Genomic DNA, 25,120 nt, shown 5'->3' on the forward strand with positions numbered 1-25,120 from the left:
GAGTTCAGGGTGAAGGATCCCACGGCAGTCAGGAGGGAGGGGTGGCAGGCCCAAGACACAGCTGTCCCAGTAAAGACGAGCACCATCCAGACGGGCCAGGGCCTTTCCGGGAGAGGCTTCACCCCTTTATTTTTGAAAACGCCCCCCGAGGAGGAGCCACAAGGCATAGCCAGGAGTGACGCTCCGGCCTCTCCCCTGCCACAGGCTGTGGTGACCATCACGTTAGGACGCCAGGGCCCATCGCCACCAGCACCAGAAATGTGGACATCCCCCATCTCCCAGCAGCACCAGGAACGTGGACTTGCCCCCAGCCCCATGATTCAGCAGGTGCCGCATGGGCTTTGCCAGCCAGGAGGTCCCACAGGCCCAGCTCCCCTCCTACCCCGAGGCCCAGTCCTCAGCAGCTGCATTAAGGGTCATTCTCTTCCTCCTGAGGCAGCCAGGCTGGAAGGCCAGCTGGTGTCCTGGCGGTGAGGGACTCACTCTCGCTTCTCATGGGAGCACAAGGGCCCAGGGGTCAGCGGGCCTGCAGGGCCCAGTCCCCACCTCCAGCCTCACCGCCCCATCCAGCAGCACCGCTCGGGATCGAGTTCCCTTGCGCCTCTCTGAAAAAGAGCCTGTTTGGCAGTGGGCGGCAGACAGCTGTATTTAGTGGCCCCGCTCAACACTCCTGAACCACCGACGTGGCGCTTCTGGGCCTTGCCCGGCCGCCAGTCCCCCGGCCCCACACTGGTCCCTGGTTGCGCCGGCCCGCTCATCTCAGGGCGAGGCTGTAGACGTGGTAGATCTCGTCCGGGAGGTTCTCCTGCCGCTCCTGGGCCAGGAGGCTGAGGCCCGCGCTGTGGACGATGCTGTGCACCACGTCCAGGTCGCGGCACACGCTGCTGTCCACGTCGTCCAGGATGACACCCTCCTGGGCCATGTTGTCCTTGATGACGATGATGCCGTTGGGACGCAGGCCCCGCTTGCAGCGCCGCAGGAACTCGGCCAGGTGCTGATCGGTCAGGTGGCCTGGGGGAGGCAGAGGCCGTCACGGGAGAGCCGGGCCCGCCAGGCCCCCGCGTGGCCTTCGGCACCGCTACTGACTTCCTGAGTGCTGACTGTGCTGAACACACAGGGCGCGCTGGCTCTCAACAGCCCGGAGGGGTTCACCAAACCCCACTTTGAGCGGAAATGGGCTCAGAAGCCACCTGCCCCACACCTGCCCTCCACCCAACCCTCCTAGCCTGCGCCAGGGGCGTGCACCCAGCCAAGCTCCTCGCCTACATTACAACCCCGAACAGAACTCAGGGCTGGACCCCATGGGCTCCCGGCAGGCCGGGGCCGCCCAGCCTGCAGTGGGGAGGCCTGCTGCCAGATGAGCAGCCCGAGAAGAGCACCCCGAGTGTGCCGTCAGGCTAAGCGGGGGCCAGACAGGACAGCAGGGCAGGGCTCGCTCCCCACAAACAGCACAGGGGGCGCGAGGCTTCCACTTTTCCTAAAAACCCCTTCCTTAACAAAACTAATTTCCACATTCTTTGAATGCTGTTAAAACTTGAAAATTAAAAAATTTTTTTCAACAAAACACTGCCCCCAAATGGGTCACAGCAGATACGGAGTTGAGACAAAATGTGGAAACAAATGAACCTTCGAGGTGGAGCCCTAGGGAGGGAGGATTTGAGAAGCCCCTGCTGGCCCCCCACCTGCAGGAGCAGAGACGGGCAGGAAGGCACAGAGAGGCGCAGGAGGCTCACCTATCACCCACTGGATCCAGATCACATCGTACGACTGTGGCTCGGGGCTGAAGTCCTGGAGGCCGCAGCAAAAGAAGTTCCTCACTCGCTTGCCCTCCTCGCCCAGGTAGGTCTTGGCCTTGACCAGGAAGTCCTCCGTCACGTCCACCATGTCCACCACTCCGAAGAGAGGCAAGAGCAGCCGCTTGGTGATCCTCCCAATGCCGGCTCCGCAGTCCAGGGCGTACGAGGTCCCTGTCTTGTTTGGGCCTTCCTGAAGCAGCAGAGAAGACAGACTGAAGAGAAGGGTTAGAAAACCAGAGGGACCCTGTCTCTGCAAAGGGCCTTTCCCTGAGAGCCCCCAGAACTACTCAGATCAGCACAGGCTGGCGGCTGGTGTGAGCACAACACAGCCTTTCTCTGGGCCACGTGTTCCTGAAATGAAAGCCAACCTCCGCTTAAAGGCATTAACCCGAATAGATACGCTCATCTCCTCTCTCTCCCGAGACTCCCGTCAGAAGGACCGTCGAGAGAAGCGCTGAAAGAAGAGGGCACTCAGTGAACGCACCTGGGAGGCCGGCACGCAGGCAGAGTGAGGGGCAACAGCAGCCTCGGTGCGTGCTGAGGGAGAGGCAGGGAGGCGGGCCTGGGGAGGCTCCGGCCACAGCCCTGCCAGGCTGCCACAGAGGAGGCAGCAGAATGAGAAACTGGGAGCCTGTGTTCAGCAAGCAGACCAGCCAACACCCACAGCCCAGATTTTTGCAAACATGGCAGGAGGGCAAAGGTTTCCACCTCTGGAAAAACAGAACAGTCTGCAAGAAGGCTGCTCTGTGCCGGCACCAGGAGGCCCCAGCATGACAGCCGGCTCCTGGCAGGGGACCTTGCGGCAAAGCCTGTGAGCTGGCCCGCCCCACCCGCTCATCAAGGCCTGGGCGGTGGACATGGGCTCTCCTCCTGGAGAGCACACCGGACCTGCCTACCCTCAGAAACCTCTGCAGGAACTTCCGGGAGCTGTTGATGTCGATGCTGGAGATGTGGCCATACCCCCCGAGCATGCCGTCCACGGTGGCTGGGACCTCCTTCCAGTACGTCTTGGCCTTGGAGTAGAACTGCTTCTCGTCCTCGATCACCTCGCTCGTCATGCTCTCAGCAGCACGTCTCTGCTCAGGCACCAAACTCAGCGGCAGCGGCTCCTGAGAAGGAAAGGGAAGTGGGTGAGGCAGTCAGGTTTCGGGCCCCAGTCTCCTGGCACGGCTGCTGCTGGTCACACGATCCTGTCTGATGCCAAGGGGCGCCCCCAACCCCCGCCCACTCCTACCCCTCGGAGGGCAGTGCCTCCTGACTCTTGCATTCGAGTCGTTTCGCAAAGCTATCTTCACATCAGAGCAGGAGACCCGGCGTCCCGGCTTCTCCATCCTTCCTCTCCCGACAGGACACCAGACCTGGCGGCTTCTGACCCCAGGGTAGACAGGATCCTGACCTACACTTAAAGGAGAGCAAAGCGCCGAACTGAAGCCTCCTCTCTGGGACCCCGAGGACCCCGCCTCCCAGCTTCGGTCACGAGCACACGGGCAGGCTCACTGCGGGGTGCAGTGCTGTGAACACGGAGACAGGCAGCAGATACACACCATCGTGCGTGTGTGAGGCCACAGAGAGGCACGGGGCAGGCAGACGGGCACCAAGGGCGGTGACACAGCAGCCGACAGCAGGGAGGACGCGTTCGCGCAGCGACTGGAAGATGTGAGGGCGAGGGGCTCTTCCAGGGGAAACCCGGGGCCCTCTAGGTCACGGTTACCAACTCAGCCTTCACCCCGAAGGGCAGCGAGCTGCCACTACTCTGGGTTAAGCAGGAAGTGGCCTGAGACGTGAGATCCGGAAGGCGGTGTTGGCAGCTGAGTGGACTCCGGGGTGAGAGGACCGGCGGCCGGCCAGGCCCCTGCAGCAGGACGGAGGCCCACCGCGCCCCACACCTGCCGGCTGGTGCGCCGCGCGGGGCAGGGAGGGGCACCCCTCTTCCCAGGACAACACTGGTCTACAGATGCTCTCTGTGCACAGGGCTGGTCCAGGTAAAGCCCGATCCCCGAATGGAACCAAGGCAAACACCAGGCAGAAACAAGGCCTCTCGCTGAGACAGAAAGTGTTACGGGAACTCGAGGCATGGAGGAGTCCCTTCCGAATGGCAGACGGGGCAGCGGCTGAGAGAAGGCAAACCCTGAGGACAAGGAACACTCCAGATGGGGACAGGGACAGAGCGGAGACGGCGTGGCATGCATGCCGCACAGAGGGCTGGGCCGGCTGGCTGCCGTGTGTCACTAACGGGGAAGCGATCGGCTGAGTTTCTGAAGGGTGAGGGTGGGCAAGCACCCAGCGTGGGAAGGCAGGGCCAGGTCAGGGCCCCCAGGAGCCCCGTGCAGAGGAGGGGCGGACGCACACAAGCATCCTGCCCGAGGTCAGGAGGCCCGCGCACCTGCCACGCCCTAGGCCTCCCCACGTGAGCAGCTCATTTCCATCACCGCGTGTCAGCCTGAATGTCAGCTCCTCCCAGAGGCCTGCCCTGACCTGCCCGAGGTGCACCCTTATCCACTGCCCACGGCTGCTGCCTTCAGAGCGTGTGTTTCCTCTGAAATGAGCTGTTTACTGACTGCCTGGCCTCCAGGCAGGGCCTTTTCACCACCGCGTCCCAGCACTGAGCCCACAGGGGTCACTGGGAGCAGAGGTGACGCCCCTCAGACCTATAGGAAAGCTATGCGCGTCTGTGCTCTGGGGGCTTCACCCCGCCTCCTTTATAGAAATCCATGGGGCTGTAGTTAAGCCCACCCCCGCCCCGTCAGTACAGTCCTGCAAAAGAGCTGAGAACCCCCGAAAACCGAGGAATGCTTCAAGAGAAGTAATGGGAAACTGCCCCGAGGACAGCACGGGCCTTCAGGACGCAGCGTGGAGACCAGGAGGCGAGAAGGGAAACAAAAATGAGGCGTGCCGAAGATTTTCACTCCTGTGTCTGCAGCCAGCCTCCAACCCACACCTGTATTCTGAACTTGTCCCAGAAGGAACCTTCCAGAAGCAGCAGGTGTGCCCCGCCCAAACAACTCAGAGACACAGTCCTTTCTGGAGACCCCACCGGTGAGTGGGGTCACCAGGGAGAGGCCGGCCTGGCGGGTGAGAGCTGCTGGGCAGGGGGCCGCCTCCTCCACGGATCCCAGCTTTCTCAGGGGCCAGGTCACACGCTGGCCTTCCGAGGAACAGATGAGGGCCGACAGATCCACGTGTCTGACCCGGGTCGGCTAAGGTTTCCACCCTCGGAGGCCCCTTCCACTGTGCCCCCAGAGACCCCTGCTCCAGTCCTTCTGCGGACTCCTGAATCAACTCTAGGACTGATCTCCCCGGGCAGCTGCAGGGCTTGGGACTCCAGTGACGATGGCTCCAGTGATTGCACCAACCCAAGAGCCCTTTGGGGTAACAGGCTGGGGGGGCCTGGGTTCCAAATACTGCCCCCACCCCCATCATGGCGGTGTCCCACACCCGTGTCCCAACCCCTGAAGCGACTACTCCCCAATCTGGACGAGGACGCGGCATGCTATTTGTGAGGATGGACTCTTGCCCCTCCAGCCTGTAGGGACACGCACAGCAAAGACGCAGAGGCCTGCCAGTCCCCAAGCGTGCGAGCTGCGGCAGAGTGGCCATCCGTGTGGCTCCCTGACAGCTAACAGGAGAGGGGGCCACCAGCTCGAATGTCACTGTGTAACCTGACTGGGCTTGGGGGCGGCTTACGTGGGCAGGGTCGGCAAGGCCGAGCGGACTCCCTGGCCCTGGCCAACAGGGGCCACGGCAACCCTGTCACAGCGTCCCACCCGCCCCCAGCCACCACCCCGGAAGGAGAGTGCCAAAGCCAGCTCTTCCACACCACAGAGCAATGCTCCCCCTCAGACAAACTTCTGGTTCTGTATTTGTGTCCCTCTCCCCACTAGACTGGGAACTGCCTGAGAAAGCAGTGGCGACACCCTGAGATGCATCCCTGTGTTTCTCTTGCTTTCCACATAGTTCATAGGTAGTCAACAAAATTCCCTGTCGATCAAAGGAACAGAATAATTGTGGGCCAGACGCCCCGGGGCTGTACTCTCTCCCTCTGCCGGCTGTCTGCCTTTGCCCCCCAGCAGACACGGCTCCTGGGCGCAGGGACACTGCCTCACACACCATTAGCCTCAGACCTGATACGCGGTGGCGGTGTACTAACTGGTTGCTGAAGGAATCAAAGAAGGACCTTGGTGCGGCTACAGGCATTCTGTACTTCTTCAGAAAATCCTACAAACAAAGATGTAACCATTTCAATCTATAACACTGAAGCCCTTTACTGACAGTATAATTTTTTGCTTTACCAAAAGCCATACAACACGATTCCTTTAAATGCCAAGGTCCCCTGAATAATCTCACTGACGAGAATTCCACTTACAGGCAGAGGCTGGGAATAAGCCAGGGAGGCACAGCCAGGCTGGGAAATGGCAAGGGTGACGCTGACATTTGTTCTAACGGCTTGGATTCATTAGTAAACAGGACTCCTGGGCCCTGTCCACCCTGGACCTCCTGGCATCCAGACGGGGTGGGCAGGAGGTCCCTAGGAGTCAGAGGGGACAGCAGGGTTATCGATCAAACTGCAAGTCCTCCTACACTCAGTCCAGATCACAGGAAGGAGCCACATGGCTGCAGGGATGGGAAGGGGCCTGGGCACAGTCTGGCTTTGTGAGTGCTGTAAACGAGCTCGGAGGAGAAAAGAGACCCTTTGCTCATTAGGGAACTTCTGCTTCTCAGAGTGCAATGTGTCTGGGCATCCTACATGGTCATCCCCCCACCCCAAGGTGTTTAGGGTGACCCTGGGCAGCCGTCCCAGCAACTACTCTTCTTCCAGGATCTGCGACAGAGAATGGTGTCTAAACTGTCATCGCCTGTAAGTGAAATTCTTGTAAATGAGATTATTCAGTGGACCTTGACACGTAAAGGAATCATGTCATAAGGAAGGGAACAAGGAAGATGCAAAAAAGAGGGGAGGGGATTAAACTCCTGATGATGAATGAACCAGGTCTGAATGCTGGTTCTGCCTCTCCCTGGCTGTGTAAGCTCAGATAAGACACAACCTCAGTTAAGTAGGTGTCTCTATCTATAAAACAGGAACAATATTGACTTTACAGGAGGGCTGTGATGATTAAATGTGGATATAAAAGTGAAAAGTGGTCCAGACACTGCTGGGCACATGTTAATCTGGAAAAAAAAAAAAAAACCCACAGAAAACCTCTGTCCAATGAGATGCTCATCAATTCTCTCTGCTAAGTGTGAAGATCTAATGAGAAATTGTGCTGAAAGGCCCTATAAACCGTGGTGTGCTGGTCACACCTAAGGGATTACTACTGCTACTGCAGTGTGGTCAATCCAGTCGCTCAAATGGCTCTGCCAATGGCAGCAGAGGGGAGCAAGCCTCCGGCCACGTAGGCACAGAAACCCCCGAGGTTTTGGAGACTCCAGGGTTTCTGGTCGCCACCAAAGCATGTCACATGTATTTACTTCCAACCCTCCCACGGTCCCTGGTACACACAGAGAGAAAAACCATTCACTAAAATGAAGCGATGCACACACAGAGGAAACCAGAAACAGAACAAGGAGAGAATCCAGGCTTCTGACCCCGCTCAAGGTCCCCTTTCTCCCAGGGGCTCAGGCCATCTCACTGAGCAGACTCTATACATCCAGACCACGTGCAGTACAGCCCAGCAGGGCCTCTGACACCAGCTGTTTCTAACCCTAGTCGCACAGACACACCAAGATCCAAAGAGAGTCGCAGTTGACTGGGCAGCAGGGCCTGAGCCTTCAGATTTATGGCAGCCTCTCTGCCAACAGGCTGACCTTGGCTCCAAGGGCTCAGGGGGCCGGCGGGCTGTCTTTAGAAATAGCACCTCTGTTGAGCCGTCACTGGGGTCGGGTCCAAAGTGAAATATGAGAGCGACGCCTGTGTAACGAGCAGGATACCCTGTGCCCGACTGTGATCCGAGCGCTCTTCCTGAATCCTCACACCCACCCTCCTTTGCGGGTGCGCGCCTTACCCGTCTGGCACAGGGGAAACTGAGGCTCAGACAGGGAAAGGAACTGGCGGCGGCGGGGTTTGGCGTGGGGGCCGTGCCCTGATCAGGCTTGCGGGGTCTCAGCCTTCCTCCAGCCCGGGACCCCGGGGGCCCAGGGCCGGCCGGCGGACCTTCCGCGAGCGCGCACGTGGAGCCTAGCCCGCTTGCGCTCGGGTCACGTGGGGAGCCGGGGAGGCCTCACGGCAACGAGGCGGTTGGGGTCCGGGGCCTCCCCTCTCCCGGCGGCCGCTGTCTCCGCCCCCCCACCCCGCTCCGCCTCGCGCTACTCACCGCGGGTGGGGGCTCCTGGGACGCGGGAGAAGAGGACGGGGAAGCGGAAAAGAGGGCGGCGGCGGCGGCCACAGCGAAGACCCCCACCTGACTACGACCTGCTCCGTCCAACCTTGGCTAGAAGCGACACCTCGCGGCGCGCGCCCCCTTTGTCCGCTCACGTCACTTCCGGGCTTCTGGGGGCGGGACCGCTCCGGGCTCCGCCCGCGCGCGACTTGTCCCCGCCCCCCTGCCCCCGTGGGCTCCTGCCCTAACTCGAGAACTTCCCTGCCTTTGCAGAGCCGCAGGGCAGAGCTTATTCCGCCTCCGGCTTGTGCACCAGCTCATTTGGAGACGGCTTAAAAAGAGCCTTTTGTGGGTCTTCCCCTGGGTTACAAAAAAAGGCGGGGGGTGGGGAGAGAGCCTTATTCAAGCCTTAACTCTACCCATAACAATTAACATCCTTAAAATATACAGATCCAAAAAAATAAATAGGTAAAGAAAAAAAATACCCTTGACAGTGCCAAGGGGTTGCCACTCCAAATAAGCAGAACAAGTCCATGAAGTTTCCATTTCGAAAGGTTGCCCTCTCCTAGGTTCGTCCCATACACAAATTCTGAATTGGTCCCTGAAGCAGCCGAGATGAACCTGTGAATTTGCAGGTAGACGACCCTGTGAACCTCTGCAAGCCTCAGTCTACTTCCGCCAGATGCACAGAATAATTAGTCATCTTTCAATGCTTGGAGGGCTAATCTGTGGGATATTGTGAGTTGAGCCTTCAGCCCTGTGTTTGGAGCCGGCTGTCAGTAAATAGAAACTGATTCATAATATTCGTCACAATATTCATGTATAGCATAATATTCACAATATTTATCATAAATTCTTTTTTCCTAAACTGACATCCTGGCTTAGATTTACAGTGCCTCCTGGACATTGCACACAGGAGGTTCTTAAAGTGTGTTTGCTTTAATGAAGTGAAAGCTATGGTGGGGAAGTGGGGTGCCCTGAAAAGCCCCACCTGCTTTTTTTTTTTTTTTATATTTATTTATTTGGCTGAGCTGGGTCTTAGTTGCAGCATGTGGGCTCTTAGTTGTTGCATTTGGGATCTAGTTCCCTGACCAGGGATTGAAACTGGGCCCCCTGCATTGGGAGTACAGAGTCTTAGCCACTGGACCACCAGGGAAGTCCCCTGACCTGCTATTGAGTCCCCAGTTCTGTTCATATTATGTAGCATCCTCCCTTCAGTTCAGTTCAGTTCAGTCACTCAGTCATGTCCGACTCTTTGCCACCCCATGGACTGCAGCATGCCAGGCCTCCCTGTCCATCACCAACTCCCAGAGTTTACTCAAACTCATGTCCATTGAGTCAGTGATGCCATCCAACCACCTCATCCTCTGTTGCCCCCTTCTCCTCCTGCCTTCAATCTTTCCCAGCATCAAGGTCTTTTCCAATGAGTCAGCTGTTCACATCAGGTGGCCAGAGTATTGGAGTTTCAGCTTCAGCATCAGTCCTTCCAATGAATATTCAGGACTGATTTCCTTTAGGATGGACTGGTTGGATCTCCTTGCAGTCCAAGGGACTCTCAAGAGTCTTCAACACCACAGTTCAAAAGCATCAATTCTTCAGCGCTCAACTTTCTTTATAGTCCAGCTCTCACATCCATACATGACTCCCTAGGGCACTCCAGTTAAGACTTGGTTCCCTGGCCTGGGGCCCCTCTCCCAAGCTTCGTTTTCCACACCTCTACGGCAAGAGGATAAATCTTGGGCAGCCTCAATCAGGAAATTTCTATAATCTTTGTGGGTGTGGCTCTGAGTCTAGATCTTTTAGGGGTGCCTAAAAATTCACCTCTACCTTTTTTTTTTTTTTTTTCTGTCCATGGAAGACAAAGTCCCTTCCCTGCATCTGGACTCCAAGACTTTTCCAGGTCTGGCTGGGCCGCTGACCTCCAAAGTCTCTCGAGTCACTGAATTCCCAAGGCTTGCACATGGTAGATACTCAATAAATGTCCGCAGTATGTATGGGCCGGATGGTTCCTTAGAAATCATCTAGGTAGTCTGGTGTTCCTCATTCATTTTCTAAAAATTTACACACCCTTAGAATAAATAGAAAAAATTTCTTATCCTCCCCACTCAATATTCTAACTTCCCAAGGAAGGATGCTCTTCCATCCCTGGTTGAGGAGTCTTTGCAGAAATACATTACATTGGGATTTCCCTGGTGGCCCAGGGGTTAGGAATCTGCTTGGCAGTGCAGGGGACATGAGTTCAATCCCTGGTGGGGGAACTAAGATCCCACATGCTGAGGAGAAAAATGAGTCTTCGTGCCCCAGCTGGAGGGTCCATATGTCACAACAAGTCACAACAAAAGATCATACATCACAACGAGATATCTCGCTTGAGGCAATGGAGAGTCTGCATGCCACAACCAAGACCTAACACAGCCAAATAAATACCTAATTAAAAAAAAAAAGAAAAGAAATCCATTACATTATCTGGGATGCCTCCTCCAGGCAGACATCTTGTAATGTGAATTCAAAGTCATCTTTTTTTCCATTTTCAAATTGTAAAATCCTACCAGGCCAGTGAAATCACTGCCCAAACTACCCTTGTTCCTCACTCAAGTTTTAGTACAAGCTTCCTCCCTGCCCTCTCCCAACCGAGAGTCACAGATGGAGCCCAACTGTCCATATTATCATGGAGCCCTGAGAAAGGAGAGACTTAACCTGCATCACACAGCGTGCAGAAGCAGAGCACAGGCTCAAAGCTGGTTCTCGCAGCTTCCAGGCCCACCGCATTCTTACTGCCCAGACTTCCAAGTTCTAACTCCAGAGCCACCCCAGCCCAAACCTGACCCACCTGAGCCTCCCAGGTCCAGAGGGGGTAACTGAACCCCTCAGCCCTTCATCCCTGCCTTGTGCCTGGCTGCCCTGGCGGGGGGCCCCACGCCCGTTTGTTACTGTGGCTTTGACATCCTGAGCATGACAGCCCCGCCCTCTGCCCTCCCCCACACGCAGCCTCAGCGCCCACTTGGCCCTGAGTGCCAGGCGGGTCACAATCACTCTGGAAAGGCATGGAGGCAGCAGGGAGGGGCCAGCAGAGGGACCAGGCCGGGAAGATGGGCTCCCCCAAGGACCAGCCCACCTGTTAGGGGGCTCTAAACTCAGGGGGCCGTCTCTGGCCCCACCCCCCAAGGCCCTACTAGGGTGAGTGTGACACTAGCAGCTGGTCAGTGCACGTGTGCGTGGGTGCACGCTTAGTCATGTCTGACTCTCTGCGACCCCATGGACTGCAGCCCGCCAGGCTCCTCTGTCCATGGGATTCTCCTGGCAAGAATACTGGAGTGGGTTGCCGTTTCCTCCTCCAGGGGATCTTCCCGATCCAGGGATTGAACCTGAGTCTCCTGCTTGGCAGGCAGATTCTTTACCACGGTGCCACCTGGGAAGCCGGTTCAGAGCTGTCAGCAATCTGGGGAGTGGGGTGTGGTAGGGAGGAAGCAGGCTCAGATCCCAGTGTCAGAAGCTGGGGCGGGGGTGGGGGTGGGGTGGGGTGGGGGGAGTCTGGGGCTCTGTCTCCAAAGGGGAATTTTGTTAAAAATAAGTGTCTTGACCTGACCCCAGACCCAGTGAATCGGAATCTGAGGCGTCTGTATTTTCAAGAAGCTCCCACTCAAGGGACTCTGGGGCTCCAGTAGGAATGGGCAACTGCAGGGCAAGCCACCCCTTTAAGCTGGTTCCAGCTTTCCCAATTTCCACCTGAGCGCTAGTAACAGAAGAAGAGGTTAAACACTCCAGGTGTGAAGTGCTTTCCACATGGTGCGGTTTCATTCTCACAAAGGAGCAGGCCCTGGGTTATCCCCATTCTACAGATGGGGGCACTGAGAGCAATTAACTGGCTTGCCCAAGGGCACAGCTAATAAGTAATGGCAGTGAAAGCGCTCAGTCCTGTCCAACTCTTTATGGACCCCACGGACTGTAGAGCCCGCCAGACTCCTCTGTCCATGGACTTCTCCAGGCAAGAATACTGGAGTGGGTAGCCATTCCCTCCTCCAGGGGATCTTCCCAACCCAGGGATGGAACCGAGGTCTCCCCCATTGCAGGGGGATTCTTGACTGTCTGAGCCACCGGGGAAGCCCCAGTAAGTAGTGGAGCTGAGACTACATTCTAAATAATAATTTTAAAATAATAATAGCAGTTAGGCTTTGTTAAGCACGTACAATGTGCCTGGCATTATTCTAAGCCATTTACATCTGCTGGCTCATTTAAACGTCACAGCAACTTGAAAAGGTGGGTACTCTTACCGTCACCATTTCTTCAGGTGAGGAAACAGAGGATCGGGGCGCTCTAGCCTGAAGCCACTTTTACTGTCTGGCGGGCCAGTGGTGGTACCCCCCGAACCACACTGCCGCGTTCTGGGCGCTATGGCCTGGGGGGCTGGTCTACGCCCTCCTGTCCACTTCCCACGGCACCCCCACCCCGCTCCGCCCCCGACTGGCGTGAGGATGCCCTGAGCTGAGCGCAGGGCCAGACATGACCCGGCGTCGCCCCAGCTTCTGGGCCCAGCAGGTGGCGCCCGAGGGGCTCCCCGGCGGTGGCGATCGCCGGCGCAGAGACCCGCGGCTGCCCAGGCTGCTGCCGCCCGAGCTCCGAGCAGCCTCGGGCACGAGGGTCTTCGGGGGCTTGAGGGCCTCGGAGAGCGGCGCCGAGTGGTGGCAGGCCCCCGCGTGTGAGTCCTTGTATTCCGATCCCGGGCTGGGCCTCAGGCGCTCCCGGTCCCGCCTGCCGGTCCTGCCCACCGTGGCCCAGCGGCCGGCAAGGAGCCGGACAGGGCTGAGGTCGCTGCTGCTGCCGCCCCTGCTCTTGGCCGGCGAGCCCCCCGAATCGGCGCCCGCATGCCCCGAGCTCGGAGAGCGCGAGGACCCTCGCAGGGGCTCGGCCAAGGAGACCTCCGATTCCTTGGGCTCCCTCCTAGGAGAAGTTCTCCCGGGCCGATTCCGGCAGTTCCTGCGACAGTTCAGGGCTGAGTCTGCGGAACGGCTCCTCCCACCGAGTGAGGCCCCCACGGCCCCCCAGGGGGCGGGGCAAGGCGGGGCTGCGTCATTTCCGATGGTGGGGGTGGTCGGGGTGGCGGTGGTCGGGGTGGGGGTCACAGCACCTGGCATAGAAGGATGCTTGCATTAGTGAAGCAGGGCTGGCAGAATCCTGACAACCACCGCCTGAGGGCGGGTCTGCCATTGTACAGATGAATAAACAGGCCCAAGGCCATGCAACCAGGAACACCCTAATAAAGACTGTCCCCAAGCGAAGGCTCATAACTCTTTCTACTTCATTCTGCCCCCCCACCCACCCCAGCACCCTCAGCATCTCAACATCAAAGGCATCCTACGTCAGAGTTCAACGGAAGTCCTCCTCGGTGTTCCAGCTCCCACTTCCTCCCAGACGTTGGGTAAGCGTCAGTGACCTCTTCGTGGGGACAGGGTTGTCATCAACGCTCTGACCATGGGGGACCCTGGTCACTCATAGCAGGTATGGCCTATTTGTTTTCAAGGGGCCGGTCATCCTACCTCAAGAATAGCCTTAAGAAGATTTTACTTCATCAGACACCTGTCCTGGGGCCCTTGAGTAGAGATTACCCGCAGTTCACCACGGTCAAGGCCAATCCGTGAGTTGTGGGAGGATGGGGGTAGGGGGGTGGGGAGAAAGAACATTTCTTTCCTTCCTCTGTCTTTTCAGAATTTATCCATCTGTCCACCTGTTCATCCATCTATATGTCCATCCATGAATCAGGTCTTCTCCCAACCTGTTTAAGGATCATCCATCAACATCTATGAATTCATCCACCCATTCATTAATCAGGTCTTTTACCCACACACTCATAATTCATTGATGAATCCATTCATATATTCATTCTCCTATTCACCCATCCACCATTGCATACATCTGTGAACCAGGTCTTTTACAATCTATTCATGAACCTCTCCATCCATCCATCCACTCATGAATCAGGTCTCCTGTTGATTCATTAATCCATCTCTCCACCAGCCAGCCAGCCAGTCATCCAGCTATTCACAAACTCCCACAATTCTATCCACCTATCCATGAATTCAATGATTGATCATCTACCAATCCTTCCATCCACTTGTAAATCCAGGATATTGTCCATCACTAATCCAATCATGAAGCCAGTCTACATACCAATCTACATAATCATTCATCCACCCATGCATCCATACATCTACCTATCCTCCTAAGATCCAAACCTTATATTAAGACCTTTTTGGGAATCCCTTTGGCAGTTCAGTGGTTAGGACTCAATGCTTTCACTTCTGTGGCCTGGATTCTACCCCTGGTTGGGGAACTAAGGTCCTGCAAGCCGAGTGGTGTGCCAAATAAAAAAGACCTTTTCACTAATTCATCCATCAGTCCATCCACCCACCCACCCACCAACCCATTCTTTCACCCACCCTGCCATTCATTCATCCATCTCTTCCTCTAACTTTGATTCACTTTTACTATATGTCAATGGAGAAAGTGAAGTCGCTCAGTCATGTCTGACTCTTTGTAACCCCGTGGACTGTAGCCCCACCACACTCCTCTGTGCATGGGATTCTCCAGGTAAGAATACTGGAGTGGATTGCCATTTCCTCTTCCAGGGGATCTTCCCGACCCAGGGATTGAACCCAGGTCTCCTGCATTGCAGGCAGGCGCTTTAACCTCTAAGCCACCAGGGAAGACCCAGGGAAGAAGACACCAGGGAAGAAGTCAATGGAGAAGGAAATGGCAACCCACTCCAGTATTCTTGCCTGGAAAGTTCCATGGACAGAGGAGCCTGGTGGGCTACCATCCATGGGGTCACAGAGAGCCACCATGACTGAGCGACTGAGCACAACACATGTGTCAAATATTGGGAGAAACAGAATAAGGAATGGAAGTCGGAAGAGCCTGGGCACTGTAACCTAGCTGGACCTGGATGCAGTAGCTCTAAGGGAGGGAGAAAATAATGCAGAAGTAGTTCCTCCTGCTTAACCCTGGATGAAAGGTGAAGAGCATCGTCCTTGAGTTTAAAGACCAGGGACAGTACACACACTAGACGTGCCACTCCTTCTCATCCTGGGCCCATGGCAAACATTACTAATTGACCACAGCACTTCTCCCCCCACTGAGCCTCAGAACCTTTCTTGACTCAGTGCTCCAGGAAGACACCGCCTATAGATGCACATTACTGTTGTGTAACTAGGTCCCAGTGCGTGTAGCCAACACCATCTTGGTCATCTCCTGGCTGCCTGGCTCTTTAAGGGACTCATGAAAAGTGTCCTCTCTGTGTCCACATGGACATAAAGATGTGGTCAGATAAACGGAGACAGGTATATCCATAGGCATGTGCTTAAGATCGAACATGGCATTTCTGAATAACAGAGACATCAATGAATCAAGCACACCGTCCTGCAGCCTTGCTCTGGAGGCCGAAATGAATAACAATAAATGTAATAATCACAGATCCCCTTTACTGAGCCAAGGCCCCTGGCCAGGCTCCATACTAGATGCCTCACATTTTATCTAATACTCACCAAACTCTTAGAGCACTTCTAGGGGATGTTAGTGTAAAGAAGCCGCCTATCAATGCAGGTTAGATAAAAGAGATGCAAGTTTGATCCCTGGGTCAGGAAGACCCCCTGGAGCAGGGCACAGCAACCCACTCCAGTGTTCTTGCCAGGAGACTCCCACGGACAGAGGAGCCTGGCGGACTATAGTTCATAGGGTCGCAAAGGAGTCTGACACGACTGAAGAGACTTAGCATGCACTCATGCAAACCCTTATAAGGATGCTGTTATCCTGCCCACAATACACAGTACATCATTTAAAGGGGAGATCTGCTGGTAGTCTGCCCCATGTCACAGGACTGGGATGTTTCATAGTTGAAATTGACGACTATGGGAACAGTTCGCAGAGATGTTTACTCTTGGCCCTGCAGACCGTGGAGGGGGGGTGGTGCTTTTCAGTCTCTTTCATGTCTTCCCAGCCCTGTACTGTGGGCATGATGATCCCATTTTACAGACAAAGAAACTGAGGCTCCAAGAGTTAGAATTGAAACCCAGGGACCGTCCAGCTCCTGAGTTCATATCCTTCTTCTCTCTGCTGAATTGCTTGATATATAAGAGTACCCACTCTGGAACCAGGATTCACAGCCCAGTCCCACCCCTAACCAGCTGTGCGATCTTGGGCAAGTTGCAAAAAAAAAAAAAAAATCAAAAAAACTCTGTGCCTCAGTTTCCTCATCGGTAAAATGGGACTAATAATCGTGTTTCACAGGGTTGTGTGAGTTTGGTGGGCTGATGCCGGTTACATGCTTGATCCATCTCTTTGGGGGGCAGGAAGTGCTCAGGAAGGATGGTCGGGATCCCACAGAGAGCTCTGGTGGAGGTGTGTGTTGCCGGGGTGGCATGGAGGCTGGAGGCTGAGCCCCTCTCGTCTCTCTCACCAGGCCCCAGGCTACCCATGCCCCCAAGCTCAAGGCTGTGCTCACCCACAGCTCCTCGGGGGAAGGCCCAGGGCGCCGCAGGCGATGCTGCCCTTTCCGAGTGAGATTCGCTGACGAGACGCTGAGGGACACAGCGCTCCGTTACTGGGAACGGAGCTGTGCTGGTGAGCAGACAGGAGGGGGAGCCCCGGGACTCCAGAAAGTTCCAGCCTGAAACCTGGCCAGCAGAGACTGGGCCCTGGTACTGCAAAGGCCAAGCGGCCACTGACCCCACAGAGGAGGCCCCTGAACTGGCCTTTCCAGAGGCTCTTAGGGTGACCTTCAAGGACCGTGTATAGGGTCTGAGGTCCAGCAGAGGTGGCTCAAGGCAGATGGTGCCAGGGAGCAGCTGGGTCCAGAGAACAGTCTGTGCCCAGGCCTGGCCATCACGGAAGGCTTGCTCACTACCAAGGGTTCCCACATGCTGTATCCTCTGCCCACCTTGGAACCCGCACCCACAGCCTGCAGACCCCGCATCTGGCCTCCAGGGGCTGGAGAAGGTGGGAACTGAGACACCCGAAGCTTTTCCCAGATCTCTGAAGGCAGACCTCAGGGGCCTGGCTGAGGAGGTGTCCAGAAAGTTCTAGAAGATCACATCTCTGCGGGAGGCTGGCACTGCCTGGTCCAGCAAGGAAGCTCAGAACCGAGTATCAGTCCCAGATTCCCTGGGGAGAACTTTGCTCTCGGCTCTTGGGTGATGGATGTGGTCGTATCAGTGCTGGCAGTTTCCAATGTTTTCTGCAGTGGGTGTCACAAGAGGCAGGCGGGAAGAATACACACCCTCGCTCTAGTATGACCCTTCCCAAGACCCCCTTTCCCCATCTGCCCGGCCCTTTCTCTTCTGAGGATCCAGCAATCCAACAGCCTCATTTATTTATTAAGCACGAACTGTGTGCACTTTCAGAGAACAGCTGCTCCAAAGCCTTGCTGGGGATTGTTACTGTTCAGTCGCTTAGTCGTGTCCGACTCGTTGCGACCCCATGGACTGCAGCACGCCAGGCTTCCCTGTCCTTCACCAACTCCCAGAGCTTGCTCAAATTCATGTCCATTGAGTTGATGCTGCCCTCCAACCACCTCATCCTCTGTCACCCCCTTCTCCTCCTGCCCTTGCTGGGGGTGAAGTCCTCAAAATCTAGGACCTTGGCCGATTCAGGAGGAGCCCGACCCAGTGCCATCAGGATGGCAGGAAGTTGGAGGGGGAAGCTGAAATTTTGCCCAGTTTTGTTTGATGGGGGAAGCCAAGGCCCCAAGAGCAGATGACAAGCAGCTGAGAAGTCAGAGTCCACCGCAGCCACTGGGAGTGCCAGGAAAGGGAGGGGGGCCTGGAGAAAGTTTCTTGGGAATGGTAGCCGGCTGGCACAGGAGACACTTTCTTGGCAGCCGCTGGGCACAGGGGCCATGGCCATCCCCTCGGGGCAGCAGGGTGGGGATTTCAGGCTTCCTGACCAGCCAGAGGGGCAGCTGTTGGGCAGGAAAGACTCCAACCCCATGGGATTCTTAGTATCATTGCTTTTATTCCCTTGTGGGGCCACTGGGCTTCCCATGGTGGGAAAAGGGGCCTGTATTGGGCTGGAACAGGAGTAGGTGTGTGGGGAGAGAATTGGGCAGGCGGTGCAGAGCTTGGATAAGAAAGGCAGAAACAGTCATGCAGGATAGTTTTAAAACCAGAGCCTTCTCTGGAGGCAGACAGAAGGCGCTGGGGAGCCTTGGGTTGCCATGGAGACAGGGCTCTGCCTGTCACAGGGAAGAGGGGGGAGGGTGGGGTACAGGTGGCCCCGCCCAGGGAAGAGATCTCACCCATGCCCCTTCTCCTTCAGCCCGGCAGGGCATCTTCGAGAACAGGACAGCCAAGCCCCGGTCGACAGCATCAGATCGGGTGTTCGGGAGTGTCGGGAGATGGCTGGAGAGCTTGCCCAAAGCCCTGTGCTCAAGGGCCAAGGAGGAGACTGCGGCCAGCCCCTTCAGCTGGGACTTCCCTGGCCTGTGAGGCTTTGTGGAAGGGGACAGGATTCACGCGCCTCCTCCCCCTGTAAACCTCCCTGTCCAGCGGTGGTCTGGGCCCTGGAGGGTCCTGCCAGCTACGCGTGGACCTGAGACTCAGGGTCCACGCAGCTCATGGGCGCCTGTCCCCCTCAGGTCTACCCTGGAGCCGAAAGGCCACCTCTCTGAGGACACTTCCATGAACAGCAGCCTGCCCTTCATCCCCAGGGCCACCACCCAGAGGCAGCGGGGGGACCTCAAAACCTTTCTGGAGCAGGTGGGCAAATCGCCCTGTTCCTGGAGTCAGAAGCTGGTGAGCATCTGCCAGCGGCCAGCCACCTGGAGCGCCCTGCCTGCTGGGAGGATGCCCAGTGGGGTGGCTTGGCCTCTGGGTAAAGCCTCTGTATGTGCTTGGCTAAGGGGCGGGCTTCAGGCTGGACCACTGGGGGTCAGATTCCAGCTCCTACCCTGCTATAGGTGGGGGCTTTTTAATGTCAGTTTCTGCATCTGTAAAATGGGGCTGACCGTGGTGTCTGCCCCCTCGGGCTGCAGTATAGAGCTCCCTGGGCCCAGGAAACCCCGTCTCCTTCCCGGAGGCCCCCGAAAGTGGCCCTCCTTCTCGCTCTAGGAGTCCTTCCTGCCCAGCGTGGTGCTGCACACGGTCCTGAAACGAGGCTGCCCCAAGGGGTACCAGCTCCTCCTGCCGTCAGCATCACATCGCATCCAGAGGTGAATGGTCACTCTGGGTGTCCAAGCCCAGCCATGGACATGGGTGAGGGGTGAGGAGAGGCCTTCCCTGACCCACAAATAAACGCGCATCCCAGGTGGCTGGTGTCCGCTGTTGGGTCTCACCCTGCAAACCTTTCCAGGTGCCTGGTTGCTAGTCTTCGGGGGTCCTGGACCAAGGGGTACGGAAGGGGTAGGGTCACAGAAGATGAGGGAGTGAGGCATCTTTAGGGGCCAGGCTTCTTCCAAGTGAACCATTCTGGGAGGTGGGAGACCCTGCCATACACCTCAAACCGGGAACCAGGCCTCTGTCAACCTAGATCAGCCCACACCTGAAACAGGCATCTGCTCTGAACCACCCCACCCCCTCCATCTTTGACTGGAACCAAAGGCTGCTTGTTGTTGGGAGAGGACCTTCTTCCAACAACACAAGAGATGACTCTACACATGAACATCACCAGGTGGTCAATGCAGAAATCAGATTGATTATATTCTTTGCAGTCGAAGATAGAGAAGCTTTATACAGTCAGCAAAAACAAGACTGGAAGCTGACTGTGGCTCAGATCATGAACTCCTATTGCAAAATTCAGACCTAAATTGAAGAAAGTAAGGAAACCACTAGACCATTCAGGTATGACCTAAATAAAATCCCTTACAATTATGCAGTGGAAGTGACAAATAGATTCAAGGGATTAGATCTGATAGACAGATGATCTGAAGAACTGTGGATGGCGGTTTGTAACACTGTACAGGAGACTGTGATCAAAACCATGCCCAAGAAAAAGAAATGCAAAAAGGCAAAATGGTTGTCTGAGGAGACTTTACAAATAGCTGAGAAAAGAAGAGAAGCGAAAGACAAAGGAGAAATGGAAAGATATGCCCGTCTGAATGCAGAGTTCCAAAGAATAGCAAGGAGAGATAAGAAAGCCTTCCTAAGTGATCAATGCAAAGAAATAAAGGAAAACAATAGAATGGGGAAGACTAGAGATCTCTTTAAGAAAATGAGAGATACCAAGGGAATATTTCATGCAAAATGGGCACAATAAAGGACAGAAATGGTATGGACCTAACAGAAGCAGAAGATATTAAGAAGAGGTAGCAAGAATACACAGAAGAACTATACAAGAAAGATCTTAATGACCCAGATGACCATGATGGTGTGACTACTCACCTAGAGCCAGACATCCTGGAATGTGAAGTCAAGTGGGCCTTAGGAAGCATCACCATAAACAAGGCTAGTGGAGGCAATGGAATTCCAGCTGAGCTATTTCAAATCCTGAAAGATGATGCTGTGAAAGTGCTGCACTCAATATGCCAGCAAATTTGGAAAACTCAGCAGTGGCCACAGGACTGGAAAAGGTCAGTTTTCATTCCAATGCCAAAGAACGGCAAAGCCAAAGAATGCTCAACTACTGCACAATTGCATTCAATCCCACATGCTAGCAAAGTAATGCTCAAAATTCTCCAAGATAGACTTCTAAAGTACATTAACCAAGAACTTTTAGATGTTCAAGTTGGATTTAGAAAAGGCAGAGGAACCAGTGATCAAATTGCCAACATCCATTAGATCATAGAAAAAGCAAGAGAATTCCAGAAAAACATCTGCTTCATTGACTACACTAAAGTCTTTGACTGTGTGAATCACAAGAAACTGTGGAAAATTCTTCAAGAGATGGAAATGTCAGACCTCCTTACCCGCCACCTGGGAAATCTGTATGCAGGTCAAGAAGCAACAGTTAAAACTGTTCAAAACTGGGAAGGGAGTACGTGAAGGCTGTATGTTGTCACCCTGCTTATTTAACTTCTATGCAGAGTACATCATGAGAAACACTAGGCTGGATGAAGCACAAGCTGGAATCAAAGATTGCCAGGAGAAATATCAATAACCTCCGATATGCAGATGACACCACCCTTATGGCAGAAAGTGAAGTGAAGTCGCTCAGTCATGTCTGACTCTTTGCAACCCCATGGACTGTAGCCCACCAGACTCCTCAGTCCATGGAATTTTCCAGGCAAGGATACTGGAGTGGGTTGCCATTTCCTTCTCCAGCTTCAGGATAAGGGACTTGCTAAGCGTTGCTGGCAGAAAGTGAAGAGGAACTAAAGAGCCTCTTGATGAAAGTGAAGGAGGAGAGTAAAAAAAACTGGCTTAAAACTCAACATTCAAAAAAACTAAGATCATGGCATCCAGTCCCATCATTTCATGACAAATAGGTTGAAAACAATGGAAACAGTGAGAGATTTTATTTTCTTGGGCTTCAAAATCACTGCAGATGGTGACTGCAGCCATGAAGTTAAAAGACGCTTGCTCCTTGGAAGAAAAGCTATGACAAACCTAGACACATATTAAAAAGCAGAGACATTGCTTTACTGACAAAGATTTGTATAGTCAAAGCTGTGGTTTTTCCAGTTGGATCATAAAGAAGGCTGAGCGCCAAAGAATTGATACTTTTAAACTGTGGTGTTGAAGAAGATTCTTGAGCATCCCTTGAACGGCAAGGAGGTCCAACCAGTCCACCCTAAAAGAAATCAGTCCTGAATATTCATTGGATGGACTGATGCTGAAGCTCCAATACTTTGGCCACCTGATGCAAAGAACTGACTCGTCGGAAAAGACCCTGATGCTGGGAAAGATTGAAGGCAGGAGGAGAAGGGGACGACAGAGGATGAGATGGTTGGATGAAATGGCCCATCAACGACTTGATGGACATGAGTTTGAGCAAGCTCAGAGAGTTGGTGATGGACAGGGAAGCCTGGTGTTCTGCAGTCCGTGGGGTCGCAGAGTTGGAGATGACTGAGCGACTGAACGGAAAGGCTGCTTGTGGAACTCCCTGATAGGGTAAGGGCATCCAGACTGTGGCAGAAGGGAGAAGCATTCGTCTTCTGCGTTCCCCAGGCCAGGTTTTCACCATCTGGTCACTGGAGGGCAAGCATCTGGGTGGGCAGGGGCCAGATGTTTCTGTCCTAGTTGGGGCGGGGATTGGTACCGGGAGTGGGGGAGTGTTTGGAGTCATTTCAGGAGGTGGTGAAAGACAAGGTGGCAGGAACCGCCTGGAGTCCTCCTGACGCTGCACTGACCCAGCAGCGCCACCTGCTTCTGCCTGTGTGCCCGCCTTGGCCCTGCCACACACCTGCGTGCCCGCCGCTGGGCAGAGTTCAGCCCCCTCCCTTCTTGAAGCCGCGCTGCGGCGCCGACCCCTCACCAAGGCCAGCGTCGAGGTCTCTTTCGCCACCTCCTGGCCACCGAGGGAACAGCCACGGAACCCACACCCAGTGGGTGCACTGCTGAAGACGAAGGGATGGGATTTGGGCTGGACGGGCCGCAGGGAATCTTGGGACCAGGACGTGTTGTGGATGGAGGAGGGCGCTGTTTCCTTTCTTAAAAAAAAAAAAATAAAAATTTTTTTTTTAATTGAAGGATAATTGCTTTACAGAATTTTGTTGTTTTCTGTCAAACTTCAACATGAATCAGCCATAGGTATACATCTATCCCCTCCCTTTTGAAACTCCCTCCCACCTCCCTCCCCATCCCACCCCCCTCCCCATCCCACCCTTCTAGGTTGATACAGAGCCCCTGTTTGAGTTTACAGAGCCAGACAGCAAATTCCCTATTGGCTATCTATTTTACATATGGTAATAGAAGTTGAGGGCGCTGTTTTGAAGGACGACTTTGCCTCCACAAAAGGGTCAGTTCGGGTCAGTTCAGTTGCTCAGTCGTGTCTGACTCTTTGCGAGCCCATGGACTGCAGCACGCCAGGCTTCCCTGTCCATCACCAACTCCCTGAGTTTACTCAGACTCATGTCCATTGAGTTGGTGATGCCATCCAACCATCTCATCCTCTGTCGTCCCCTTCTCCTTCTGCCCTCAATCTTTCCCAGCATCAGGGTCTTTTCCAATGAGTCAGTTCTTGGCATCAGGTGGCCAAAGTATTGGAGTTTCAACTTCAGCATCATTGCTTCCAATGAACACCCAGGACTGATCTCCTTTAGGATGGACTGGCTGAATCTCCTTGCTGTCCAAGGGACTCTCAAGTCATGGATCTACAAACCCTGTGGGGGATGGGACCGGAGGGGAATTGCAATCCCTGGGATGACTTAATCTCTCCCATCCCCACTTTCTGACTTGCCCGCCCTCCCACTCCACCAGCAGTAGTTCTGTTTCCTGGAGAACCTGCGAATCCAGGAGAAGACTTGCTTCTACTGCACCTCCTTCTCTTGGCCTTTGCGCAGGCCAAGCTCCCGGCTCCGAGCCTCAGTGTGTACCCCCCGCAGAGACGCCGCGGACCCCAAGGAGGCCACCGGCTGCAGCGCCGCGCCGCGCCCACGCGGGGGCAGTGTTGGCCTGGCTTTGGCGCCGCCCGGCGCGGCCGAAACTTCTCAGCCTCTCGCTCAAGGGTCGGAAACTTTTCCCCTCGCGCGGCGCTGGCGCCTGGCGTCCTGCCCCCTACGCGAGCTCTTTGCGCCGGACCGCGGACAGGGACCCCGGGGGACGCTCCCAACCCCCTCCCCCAACGGCTCTTTCTCGCTTTTTGTCGTTAAAGCAAAAAATCTGCTTAAGCTTGTAACAGCGCGATCAGCCGCGAGCACTGGAGATGGAGTCCCGCGTGCAGCGCACAGGGGCGGGAGTCGGGGTGTCGGGGCCCCCCAGAGCGGGGCGGCGCGGACCCGGCGGGTGGCCACGCGGGGTCCCGCAGACCGGCTAGTCGGGGACCCCTCCGCTCCTCGCCCCCACCCCGCCACGCCCCGCCTCGCATCCCTTCCGCTCGCATCGTCCCCCTCCCCCGGGGTCCCCACCCCAGCCCTCCATTTCTTCCTTCCCTCCGCGTTCTCGTCCTCCCTCCTGTCTCCCTCCTCGACAGACACGGATTCTGTGACAAGAGGACCTTGAGCGGCGGCCCCGAGCCTCCCCTCCCGCCACTCCCAGCAGAAACGCAGGGACACACGGGGACAGCCGCCGACAGGCGCCTGCGCGCGCGCACACACACACACACATACATACATGCACATAAACACACGCATCACACACGCACAGACACATCACACACACACACAGGCACCACATCCCAAGACCCACACCACAGTTAGAAACCCCACATAACAGGGAACACCCACATACCCTCCCACGGCGGGGGGGTCTGCCAGCGACCGCACCCCCGCCTTCGGGGTGCACTTGTTGCCTGGGAGGCTGCAGATGCAGCCCCCGCGGCAGTCCTCTCTAGGCCTTGCCAGCATGCCCCTGCCCCTCCACACACACAGCTGGGACGTGGGGTGACTAAGAAGGAGGCCGGAGGGGAGCGACCCCTCCCCAGGGTCCCCTGCGGGGTCCTTCTCGCTGGTACATTTCCACTCAGGACTGACACGTGGCCAGTCCTTCCTGGGCTTCAGGGAGCAGCATGGCTGGAAGGCCCCGGGAAGCAGCTGTGGCCTGAATCTCCGGAGGGTGGGGCGAGGCAGGTGGACCACCCTCCGCCCCACGCACTGGTCTCTTCCAGTTCCTGTCTGCCCTCCTCTCTCTGAGCCGTAGTAGCACCCACCCCATTCCACCCCCTACCCTGGACTGCCTGCTTGGGCCGTGGGCAGACCTGTGCCAAACCAGGGCTGGGTGCTGGAGCAGCGGCTAGTTTGGGGGGGGGGGGAGGGAGGAAAGACTCCCAACCCAGCGCAGAAGAAAGTGATGGGAGAAGCAGGAAAAGCACCCCTCCTTTCTCCTGGGAGTCCCCCTTCACTGGGCCTCTCCACCCACTGCGAGGGCATCTCCTTAGCTCCTTAGCAAATAAGGAAACTGAGGGCCAGGGAAGTCACAGGGTCTTGTGCAG

General features: G+C 55.7%; 2 protein-coding genes and 1 non-coding gene across 6 annotated transcripts; 1 reads left to right on the forward strand and 2 right to left on the reverse strand.

Moving 5' to 3' along the window:
* Positions 1–99: 99 nt before the first annotated feature.
* Positions 100–12,522, reverse strand: NTMT1 (N-terminal Xaa-Pro-Lys N-methyltransferase 1). 4 transcript variants are annotated; one of them, XM_061154427.1, is made up of 4 exons: positions 12,382–12,522; positions 2,693–2,905; positions 1,734–1,986; positions 100–1,011 (listed from the first exon to the last, which is right to left on the reverse strand). In XM_061154427.1, the coding sequence occupies exons 1-4, from the start codon at positions 12,388–12,390 to the stop codon at positions 755–757; spliced, it is 732 nt and encodes a 243-aa protein (XP_061010410.1). In that variant the 5' UTR covers positions 12,391–12,522; the 3' UTR covers positions 100–754. The 4 variants fall into 4 exon arrangements, with proteins under 4 accessions (XP_061010410.1, XP_061010411.1, XP_061010409.1 ...); XM_061154428.1 differs by lacking the exon at positions 12,382–12,522 and adding an exon at positions 8,105–8,289; XM_061154426.1 differs by lacking the exon at positions 12,382–12,522 and adding an exon at positions 3,031–5,232.
* TRNAG-CCC (transfer RNA glycine (anticodon CCC)) lies at positions 9,194–9,266 on the reverse strand. The gene has a single exon. It is a non-coding gene; the product is annotated as a tRNA-Gly (tRNA).
* Positions 12,523–12,610: 88 nt separating the features above from the next.
* C11H9orf50 (chromosome 11 C9orf50 homolog) lies at positions 12,611–22,679 on the forward strand. Its single transcript, XM_061156072.1, has 7 exons — positions 12,611–13,130; positions 13,433–13,526; positions 13,629–13,742; positions 16,563–16,723; positions 18,416–18,581; positions 18,735–18,891; positions 19,207–22,679. Exons 1-7 carry the CDS (start codon positions 12,611–12,613, stop codon positions 19,309–19,311), a joined length of 1,317 nt encoding a protein of 438 aa, XP_061012055.1. The 3' UTR covers positions 19,312–22,679.
* Positions 22,680–25,120: the final 2,441 nt, after the last annotated feature.

The sequence above is a fragment of the Dama dama genome, chromosome 11 (assembly GCF_033118175.1).
Source record: "Dama dama isolate Ldn47 chromosome 11, ASM3311817v1, whole genome shotgun sequence".
Taxonomy (NCBI): Eukaryota; Metazoa; Chordata; class Mammalia; order Artiodactyla; family Cervidae; genus Dama; species Dama dama.

Bases quoted from the DNA above. Each gene is read 5' to 3' on its own strand.
- NTMT1 (XM_061154426.1), bottom strand. From the start codon at position 3,063: ATGCAAGAGTCAGGAGGCACTGCCCTCCGAGGG. The intron at 2,906-3,030 runs GTAGGAGTGGGC...TTTCCTTCTCAG, and splicing joins GAGGCACTGCCCTCCGAGGG to GAGCCGCTGCCGCTGAGTTT. The intron at 1,012-1,733 runs GTGAGCCTCCTG...TGCCTCCCCCAG, and splicing joins CTGGATCCAGTGGGTGATAG to GCCACCTGACCGATCAGCAC.
- C11H9orf50 (XM_061156072.1), top strand. From the start codon at position 12,611: ATGACCCGGCGTCGCCCCAGCTTCTGGGCCCAGCAGGTGGCGCCCGAG. The intron at 13,131-13,432 runs GTGAGGCCCCCA...CACCCACCCCAG, and splicing joins GGAACGGCTCCTCCCACCGA to CACCCTCAGCATCTCAACAT. The intron at 18,892-19,206 runs GTGAGCATCTGC...TTCTCGCTCTAG, and splicing joins GTTCCTGGAGTCAGAAGCTG to GAGTCCTTCCTGCCCAGCGT.